General features: G+C 42.9%; 1 protein-coding gene across 1 annotated transcript; it reads left to right on the top strand.

The window, feature by feature from the left end:
- The first annotated feature begins 684 nt into the window (after positions 1-684).
- On the top strand, positions 685-8,371 carry NPY (neuropeptide Y). The gene is made up of 5 exons (XM_040472425.1): positions 685-703; positions 1,027-1,111; positions 1,993-2,180; positions 6,227-6,307; positions 8,168-8,371. The coding sequence occupies exons 3-5, from the start codon at positions 1,993-1,995 to the stop codon at positions 8,190-8,192; spliced, it is 294 nt and encodes a 97-aa protein (XP_040328359.1). The 5' UTR covers positions 685-703; positions 1,027-1,111; the 3' UTR covers positions 8,193-8,371.
- Positions 8,372-10,554: the final 2,183 nt, after the last annotated feature.

The raw sequence follows: 10,554 nt of genomic DNA, 5'->3' as shown, positions 1-10,554 counted from the left end.
CTGCGTCTTTCATATTCATATTCAACAGGTTTAATGTGATGTGCAAATTAATGGTGATCTCTCTCTCTCTTCTTTTCTTAACCTGTTTTATTTCAATCAGAACCCACATTCTTAATCAACGTTAACGTGCGTATTTGTAACTATCCAAGGGCTAACAAAGAAGAAATTCCTGTTCGTTTAATTAGCCAGTAGCTTTGGATCAGAATTTTTCGTTCCATGGCGCTTTAATGGGTCTCCAGACGGTCAAAACGCCTCTCGTTCCCAGCAAAGTGAGCAAGTGGGTTTACCGTGTCCCGTTTCTGAGGTCTTTTCGGACGCCACACTCTTTGGGTCCCGATGGAGCAGGGCTCCTAGCGGTTGGGCGAGTACTTGGAGCGGGCTGATCCCCTCGAAACACAAGCTGGGGAAAGGGGCCGAAGCCACGGAAGCCCATTCTCAGACCCTGGAAGCAGGAGGGGGCCTTTTGGGAGCCACTAAACTCAGGATTTGGAGCAGGCGCCCCGGACCTGCTTTCCGCGCAGGAAGATCTGCGCCCCAAGTTGTCTCCACTCGAAAGCGCACAGGCATTGCGCCCCGCGCCACTTCCGCGCGGGTCCCGGAGATGCTCCATCAAATAGAGGATTCATGTACCCCCTACCCTGGCGGGTTGGGGTTCCAGTGGCAGGCGACAAAGACGATCTGAGCTGCTTCCATCTCTGGCGAGGTTAGACGGGGTCTGAGGGAAAGCCGGGTTTGGGCGCGGCCGGAGGGCAGGGGCTCGGACGTCGGCTTGGTCCCGCGCCCACGCTCGCACCTCTCCAGGCCCCCCCGCCCCGGGCAGGGTCTGGGGTCGGAGAGTTGGGGTGTGGGTGGCTACAGGAGCCGCCGCTGGCGCGACTGCGGCGCCAGCCCCCTCCCCCCGTCCCCCGCCACTCGGGGGCGGGAAGTGGCGGGGTGGGAGTCACCCGAACGTGATTGCCTGAGGCCCCTCCTGCCGCGGCGAGGGAGCTCCATAAAAGCCCTGTTTCGACCCGCTCTCCACACCAGGTCCGCTGGCTCTCACCCCTTGGAGAGGTGCACCCGACTGCCAGGCCCTCGCCGCCCAGCCACACCCGCCCGCCCGCCAGCCACCGTGAGTGCCACGACCCACTCGGCTTGGGGCGGGAGCTGGGGGACCGCGCCGGCTCACCCTCGGAGGAGCTCTGGGGCCACGGGAGGGTCGTGCCCGGCTCCCCAATCCCTGCGCGCCTCTCTCGGTCCTCTCCTGCCCCGACGCGCGGTGACCTCTCTTGGAGGCTAAATTCCACTTGCTCCTTCTGGTCCTTTCCGACCGCACACCGGCCCTGCTCCCGCCCCCCTCCCCTCCCCCTCCCCGGCCGCGCGGTCCTTTTGCGTTATCTTTTGGAGGGTGTGAAGGGGAACGCGACCCCCAACCCCATTTCCTCGGAGGTCGACGCCTGGAAGGAGGTTTCCCCGGAGTTTGGAAGCTCCCTGCCACTTTCCCGGATCCTTGGGATCCGATCTGAGACTGCCCTGCCCGGGGAGTTCTCTCCCCTCTCTCCCAAATTGTCACCCCGAAGGAATCTTCAGCCATAACCTCCGATGTCCTGCAGCAAAGACAGACCAAAAGTATTAGAGAAGAAACTTTTCTCCTCCGGCCGGGGTTTGGGGGTAGGAAAGTGACAATTATTCACCCCACGGGAAGGAACTTCTACTTGTGTTTGTAAACTATCTAAACTGGCTCAGGCGAGCTGTGGTCTCACGCCTCGCACCTCTCCTTGCGTGACTCTTCCGCGCAGCGACTTGGACCGAACTTGCGCGGACTTTTCGCGTGGAGCAGAAGGGTGGGGCAGGGCAGATGGTGCCTTTAGTAAGCGGCGCGGTGCTCACCACCCTCCACTTCCCTCTCGAGTGGTAGCGGGGTGTGGGTGGCGAGGGACATACAGGAGGGAGGTTCGAGGTATGTATCCTTTCAAACCCCACTATTCTCCGCTTTCCCTTCTGTGCCGGCAGATGCTGGGTAGCAAGCGACTGGGGCTCTCCGGAATGACCCTCGCCCTGTCCCTGCTTGTGTGCCTGGGCGCGCTGGCCGAGGCATACCCCTCCAAACCAGACAACCCAGGAGAGGACGCGCCGGCAGAGGACATGGCCAGATACTATTCAGCGCTGCGACACTACATCAACCTCATCACCAGGCAGAGGTGGGTAGGCTCCTCGGGACCCATTCAAGGAGCGCCCTGCCTGCAGGAGCTGAGATCCTGGGGACCTCAGAGGACAGGGACCAGTTTTTTTTCTTGCTTGTAACCCAGGGCAGCACAGTTTCAGGCACATACTCAGTTCCCTGCATCATTACATAGGGCACTGAACACTTTCCCTCTGCAACCGTAGTTACAACATCGTGCCCCCCCCCCCCCCCCCGATTTAGGTTCCCTAAGCTGTGTGGCTGGCCATCTTCTCCCACTCACTCCCTGCTGTTTTTGGTTCTTAGAGCAGTTGGGGGACTGTTTGGAAACCTGGATGGGAAAGGACCCCCTAAAACAGGTCAGAAATGCTCTAGGGAAGTGCTGTAGGGAGAAGGGTGAGCTGAATGTGTAGGAACTACAACCACCACACCAACCAGGAAACAGCTGGGTTGCCAAAGATATTGCCAGATTTTCCAAGCTGCCCAGAGCAAATTGCATGACAGTATTTAGGAAAAGACAAATAGAGCTATTTTCTTGTCTTCTGTACAGTGGGTTTTTTTTTTTTCAGTCTCAGCTCTTAACTTAAAAATCCTGGTGCCAATAAATAGAGATTTAGCATGAAAACAGTTGATCTAAAATGCAGAGACTTTCCCCATTTTATAGCAGGTGAGTTTTGAGAAGGAAGTGCCTACTTAGTGCTTTGTTAAGAAGAAAACTAGTCACTCTAGGATAAACCCTGGCATTACATGGAATTTGGAAAATTGTAAACTTTATTCTGAACCCTCGGAAAGCTAAAATTAAATGCCATGCTTTCACTCTCAGCATCAAATATTAGGGGAAAAAAATCACATCCAAACTATAATACAGGATTTAAAATTTGTTACCTGAATTGGTTCATCTTAATTCTAAATCATTCAATATCTTATTTCAATTCCAAGATCAAATGAACTTGATAGGCTAAAAAGGGTGAACCCTTTAAAAACACTAATGTTAACCTATTTAAATTATGGTTTGTAAAGTGTTATTTTGTTTTTGTTTTTACCATACTTTTTACTGTTTACAAGTCAGAGAGTCCTTGAGAAGGATTCAAAATGGGGCAAACTTGTATTTTTTTTAAATAATTTTTTTCCTGTTTCATCAAACAGGGATATGACATCCTAAAAAGCTTTTGAAAGTCCCAGTTTACATAGAATCAGAAATACAGAAAATGTTGGAATTAAATAGTACTGGTTTGTGAACCTTGAAGTCTGTTCATTTTAATTAGCAAAAAGCACTAATGTTTTATATTCTAGTAGACTTCTCAGAAAGTTAATTGCTTCAAATTCTTGCGTATGCTTTCATATAGACTAGAGAAAAGAATTGTTCAAATAAAAGATATTAATTGTTGTTTATCTAGGAAAACCTTTGTTGGTTATTTAGTTTGTCAGTTATAACATAGTAGAACTTATTTCTTCAAAGATGATTGCTATAAAGAAAGCTTTTAACATTGTATAAAGCTTTAGCATTTCAAAATGTTTCCCTAGGCATTATTTCATCCAGTCTTTACCTCAAAGCCTTGAAGTGAGTATAATTATCTACATTTTACAGGTCATGAATCTAAGAACATTTATGAAAGCTTTTCTTTTTAGGGGTGGTGAAATTCAAGCATTCCTACTGATTTTCCTTCGATATTGTCACTACCATCAGCATCGAGTGTGATCTCCAACCTCTTTGGTGAAACAAAAATAAAGGGAAAGGGGCTTGAGTTTTTTGGGAAGAGATTCAGGTTAGGTGGGAATGAGTTGATCCTGAACCAGAGTTTCTTGTCTCATCTTCATATAAATTCCCTCTTAGAAACCATCAGAGGCTTATCATCTGCACCCATCATCTCCATTCCCACCCCACAAACCCGATCATCTGCACAATTTTGTATTTTTGAAAATTACAGCGTCATTTGTGAACAGGTGTTTTCATTTGGCACAAATGGTAGTCTGATATCATTCTCTTTCCTCCCGTTTTCTACTCGGTCCATGTTTTTAAGCTATATGCTCCTGGTTCATTGCCTGAAAGCTGCGTCATTTATTCTAGAGCATGGATCGTCCACATTTGGCTTTTCCAGTCCCCTACATCAGTGGTTCTCAGCTGGGGCTGACTTTATGTTCTAACCATCCTACCATGCCTAGGACAGCCCCCTACAACAAAGAATTTTCTAGCCCAAAATGTTAATAGTACCAAAGTTGAGAAACCCAGCCCTAGATTAGTCTTTCTCCATCCAGGTCAGACATTGGAATCACTTAGGGAGCTTTTTAAATATGCTAGTACTGGGCTGCAGCCTTGACTAGTTAAATCAGAACCTCAGGGGTGCGTGGGACCTGAGCTTTACAGTGGTTTTACAAGCTTCCCAGGTGATATCAATGTAAAGCCAGATTGGAGAATTTTTTTTCCCCCAGAGACTCTATCTTTGACAGGTGAAACATTGTAGAGCAGCAGGAGAATCCCGAATTAAGCAGAGAAGGAAGAATAGTGAACAATGCTGTCCTGGGTGCCACTTTATGACTGTGAATCCTGCTATTTTAGATTTAGCTTCTTTACTAGTAAATTGTAGAAAACATTCGTCAGTTCCTCTATTCACTGGAGCATGAGGAAGATAAATGAGTTAAGGTTGCTCAAGAGTTTTAAGGTTAATAAAATCAATGGATGAACAGAATAAATAGGTATATAAGCAACAATCTACAGTTTGACATCACAACTCTAGAAAATCTTGAGGAAATCTTATAAATGATGGGGGGGGGCAATTTGTTTGTTTTTGCTTCCTTTAAGCCCCAGCAAAAGGAACAATAATAGGCAATCTTTCCAAAAGATTTGGATTTAATTGCACTTGATAGGCAGGGTATACTTTGTTTTGCTGTTTTGCTTATTAGCTAATCAATCCATCCAGGCTAGTTTTTCATTCGTGAACAACATGGTTTCTGGTATACAAGGTCTTTTCTGAGAAAGGGAAAAAGATACAACTTGGTAGGCCCTTCAGCAGTGACAGAGAGAGAGAGAGAGAGAGAGAGAGAGATAGAGAGACCAGTGTCCTCACTCACCTGGAACAAATAGCATATACTTGCATTCACATATAGTCCTATCCACATCCTGCTCTAGGAGAAAAAAGACCAGTAAGATTCCACAGTCTTTCAACAGACCAGTGAAATTCCTTTATATTTACAGGGCAGTTTAAATTAGAGCATGAAAGAAGGTTTTTAGCTTTTGGTACCCCAAATAAGTATGGAAAATATAGGACCCATGTTTATTGCTTTCTGTAAGAATGGGTGAATTTCAACAGCAATACCTTGCATTTGTGTTTCACTAAGTTGCTTTCAAAACGTTGTGACTCACATTAGATTTCTACAAAGACTCCAATTTAAAAATGAGTTGTGATTTTTTTACAAATGAGAAAACTGAGATTCAAAGACACAGGTAGGTCAAGAACTTCTGTCTGATGATTTTTTTTCCTAAGGCTGTTTCCGAACAATCATCTGGTTTCTTTGTTAAGATTTAAACTGCTGTATATCATCAGAACTATAGCCAATTAACTAATTATGGAAACATTTAAAATCATACTGCAATGTATTTTTATTTCCTGTCACTTAGTTATAAAAGTTTCTATATATGTATTGTTTGTGGTAGTATAAAAAGGCAAGAATTTAACTAAAAATTTCTATTGGTTCAAATAACCTGCTAACTTGTTATTGAAGCAAAATTATACATATTTATAATTTTTTTAAATTTACTTACTTTTGAAAGACAGCACTAGTGGGGGAAGGGCAGAAAGAGAGAGAGGGAGACACCGAATCTGAAGCAGGCTCCAGGGTCCAGGTTGTCAGCATAGAGCGGCTTGAATCCACGAACTGTGAGATCATGACCTGAGCCAAAGCTGACCCTTAACTGACTGATAGTGTCTATTTCATATAACTAGATTATATTGTTAGCAGATGATCAGCCAAGTGGGAGACTATCTTCCTTTTTTTCTAAATATTTTTCCTTTTTATGAATATTTCAAACCTGTTTTAAAAGACTTTTTCCTTTTTTTTTTTTTTAAGGTATGGAAAACGATCTAGCCCTGAGACACTGATTTCAGACCTCTTGATGAGAGAAAGCACAGAAAACGTTCCCAGAACTAGGTATGAAAAGCCTGTGTGGGGACATTGTTGCAGAGCTCAAGATGCACGGGGGAGGGAAATCCCAGAGGGCTGCCTGGGAGGGGGAAGACATTGGAATGAGTCTTCCATTGGAATGAACAGGGAGCATTTTGGCAGAAATGGAGATGGGGAAAAGGGCAGTGAGGACCTTTCTTTTCATGGACTAATTTGCAAATCTCTAAACTTCTGTGGGGTATTATTTTCGACCACAGATTATTTGGTGGTTATTTCTCCTTTGAAAAATTTAAATATAAGTGACTTTCACCTCAGAAATGACTCTATATAGAATTTCTGTGTTAGAATTGAGAGAACATAGAGTGAGTCCCTATCTCTACATTGAAATGACCAGCAGTACATCTTTGGCTGGGGTAATCTTTAGTTTTCATACAGTATGTGGAGTGTCTAGAAATCCTGCAGATATCACTCATGAGTCTTATTCTAATCTTCCTCATTTTACATGAAGCCGGAGATCAGTCTTGGCTGGGTGGGGGCTAGTGTTTACTTTTTGACATATTTCAAGCTCAATATCACAGAGAAATTTCAAGGAATGAATGTTAAGGGCATAATATTCTTAGGGACTTGTCTGTAACCTTGGGGTTTTCTGGGAATGTGGAGCCATCTGGGGAAGAGGAGCCCGCCAAGAGCTGGTGTCAAATATTGGACAATGAAGGCTGTTGGGAAGCAGCCTGGCCCTCCTCTGTTTTCATAACTTTCTGGCTCTTCTGTCTGATGCCTCCTGCCTCGATCACATGGCACATGGTTTCATCCATTTCTGTGGGAGCTTGTCTGCCTTAAACCCAAAGCTAGACAATGTCAAGAACCAGGTTCCCCAGAAGAGGTCACTAGAACACTTGCTCAGTGAGCGTGACTGGCGTGTCCCTCTTTATTGAGGTTCTCCCCAGAGAACAAGTGGGGTGACCTGCTGAGCCACTTACTTTCCCTCCCATCATCCTTCTGTCCTCTCGTGAAATGGCCAGTCTGGGCAAAGGTGCAGGTCTAAAGTTGTCGGGTTTGTTTTCTCTGAAGGAAGTAACAATTTGGACTGGAATAAAACTCCAGTGTTCTCGTCTGGAGGTATCAACCCAGATTTAAACAGCAAATGCAAGGGAAGCAGGTGGAAAATTCATAAGGGTTGTTTTTAATACTAAACAATAGATGCCTTTAAGGTTTCATTGACCTACGTGTGATATTTGCCATGGTAAAAAGTTTAGGGTAAATCTTATCTGCTTTGGGTAAGGAAAGGAACCATCCAAACTTAATAACCTTGCTGCTACTCTTTGTTTTGTGGCTTAAAGTCTAACGGTTGGTGCATGAAATACAGTTAATTGCACCCTGATGGAGACAGCCTCAATCCTGTGCCATTAGGAGGAGGCAAAAGTTGAGAGCTTCGAAGTTGCCTGTGAACGCTATTTTATTAAAAAGTATTCTTTATAAAAATAGTATCTTACTACATAAAAAGCCTTGCAGGAAAACAAAAGCATATTCAGAATTGAGTAACAATAACTTTCTTGTTACCATTTTGTGTAATTCCTGTAGTTTTGATCTTCAGAAATATTGCAGAGTTCTTTGGCTCCTTTGATAAATACAGGGCCTCTTAAATACTCTGAGATTTGCTTGAGACTCCTGTGAACATGAGTGAAAACTACTCAGCTGGGTCTCTGCATATGATGCCACTGTCTCCTGCTCTGATATTCTACCTGACCTCCTATTTAGAATGTCAACAGGAGCCTTTTCAGCAGTTTCTGATCATCTTTCAGTTCAGAACTGAATGTCTCACTTTCTGTAAGCCTCCCAGGAGGCTGGGAAGCTTCTCTTACGTGCTTTGCTTCTTATGTTTGACAGGCTGGAAGACCCTTCTATGTGGTGATGGGAAATGAAACTTGCTCTCCAGTCTTTTCCTATTTTTCAACCCATGTTTCATCCTGTAAAACTAGAGTCTGCCGGTCCTCCCAATGCATGCAGCCACTGTGCTCAACTCTGCAGAGTTTCCCTTTGTTGTCCTTGTATATACGTGTGTTTAAATAAAGTACCAAGCATTCAAACGTGTATGTTCCTCAATGAAAAAAATCTGTTGTTGCAGTAGTCAGAATTATTTTAAGTTATTCGTTACATCGCAATCTCACTCAGTAGGAGGTTCAAGGTTTGCTTCACCAGTGTTAAAGCAGTGACTATGGAAGTTATAAAGATATGATGATTAATGATGATCAAGACTCCTCTGTGTGTGTGTGTGTGTGTGTGTGTGTGTGTGTGTGTGAGTGAGAGAGAGAGAAAGAGAGAGGGAACAAAATTATTTGGAAACATTGAGCGGAGGAATGCTAACTTAGAATAATTTGCTGAACTTTCCCCCACATACACATGAAATCATTATTAACCTGATAGCCTTAGCTATCAGCAGAAAGGATTGCTGTCTAATAGAACTTTCTGCAAAATGTCCTCTCCTCTAATATAGTAACCACCAGCCACATGTGGTTTTTGAGCACATGCATGTAGCAAGTACAAATGAGGGACTGAGTTCTAAATTTTATTGGGTTTTAATTTCAATAGCCACATGTTTTTAGCAGCTATCATATCAGACAGCTCAGATCTATGTGTGTATTTAGGCCAATACACTAAGAATTTGAGTCATAAACAGAAATACACTGAGTAGGAATGACTACTTTTTCACAGAACATGGGGTATGTTAATTAATTTAGCTAAAGGTTATTAAACTTTCCCCATCCTTCATGTACCTATGCATGGGTTTAGTTTAAAATTTATGGTACCGAGTTCTTACATGTAATTTCCAAATCAAAGAAAATGAGAAAATGGGTCTCATCCTATATTTTACTTTGGACCACACGATAAAAATATTTTTATGTGTTGTTTTATTGCTTACAAAACCCCCATATACATTATGTCTTAGGGAATCTTAGAGTATAAAAAATATTCTCTGTATATAAAGAATTCTGTTTCTTCAGCCATTGAAGACAGTGATACTACAGAACATAATTACCTTTAATGAAATTGTTCTGTGATTTTCCTACATTTGTCCTTATTTTTGTTTCCTTGTACTTCAAACTAAATATCCTTATCTATAGTTTCGCTGTCTGCAGTTTCCATTACGTGCGGACAACTGTGGCTGGAAGATGTTCTTCCTTCTGACAAATCATCAGAAGGTCACTAGTAGCCTAACTTTACGTCACAACGCCTACGTCATTCCCCTCACTTCATCTCATCACTTAGGCGTTTGATCATCTCAAATTTCAGAAGAAGAATAAGGTGAGTACAGCATAGTAAAATATTTTGAGAGAGAGAGGCCACATTCACATAACTTTTATTACTGTATATTGTTATAATTGTTCTATTTCATTATTAGTCATTGTTATTAATCTCTTCCTGTGCCTAGTTTATAAGTTAAACTTTATCATAGGTACCTCTGCATAGGAAAAAACATAGTTTATGTAGGGTTTGGTACTCTACACGGGTTCAAGCATCCACTGGGAGTCCTGGAACGTATCTCCTCTTCCCTATGCCAGGAGAAGTGGGGGGATCTACCACACCAATATGTAAAGTGTTTTTGTTTTTTTTTATCTTAAAATGTTGAATAAGTCATAATTTCTTATCACACGTCAAAAGTTCTTTACCAACCTAATATATTCTTATCACACGTCAAAAGTTCTTTACTGAAGTTATCATTATGCAAAATAAGTTGACTGAAAGATTCATTTGGCAGCACAGATAATCTGAATATTCGTCACCAATTATAGAACTCTTGGTTACATGGAGCAGAGCAAATAGGAATGACATCTATGGACCCTGGAAAGATAGCCTGGGAATTTGATTTTAAAACAAAAGTTTAAATCTCTTATCCTACCAAATCTAAATTTCCAAAAGGCTGAATATTAAATAGCCTACATTTTTACCTATCAATCAGGCCTTGATAACTCACCTCTTCACCTCATGTTACTAGAGAGAGGACTGAACCTTCATACCGTGTGAGCCCCGTGGTCCTGACTCAGTGGCTTCAGGTTCTCTGACCTTCAGATTTACTAAACTTCTGAGTTCTCACTAATGAAATGGGGATCATAGGTCTTGCTCAACTTTCGGCATAAGTTTATACTGGGATCAAAATTCAAGTTAAGATAATGTTACAAGTAAGTGGTAGTAGGGAAATGGATAAAGTTGAAGTTTTTGATAATTCTTGCGTTGGATTACAACTCCCTTGCTGTAGATTGAATGTTTACTTTCAG

Source organism: Herpailurus yagouaroundi, unplaced genomic scaffold (genome assembly GCF_014898765.1).
Source record: "Herpailurus yagouaroundi ecotype Mexico unplaced genomic scaffold, PumYag 100, whole genome shotgun sequence".
Lineage (NCBI taxonomy): Eukaryota > Metazoa > Chordata > Mammalia > Carnivora > Felidae > Herpailurus > Herpailurus yagouaroundi.
The sequence above is the reverse complement of the archived record's forward strand: the minus strand, read 5'-3'. Positions and strand labels throughout refer to the sequence as shown.

Bases quoted from the DNA above. Each gene is read 5' to 3' on its own strand.
- NPY (XM_040472425.1), top strand. From the start codon at position 1,993: ATGCTGGGTAGCAAGCGACTGGGGCTCTCCGGAATGACCCTCGCCCTG. The intron at 2,181-6,226 runs GTGGGTAGGCTC...TTTTTTTTTAAG, and splicing joins AACCTCATCACCAGGCAGAG to GTATGGAAAACGATCTAGCC. The intron at 6,308-8,167 runs GTATGAAAAGCC...TATGTTTGACAG, and splicing joins GAAAACGTTCCCAGAACTAG to GCTGGAAGACCCTTCTATGT.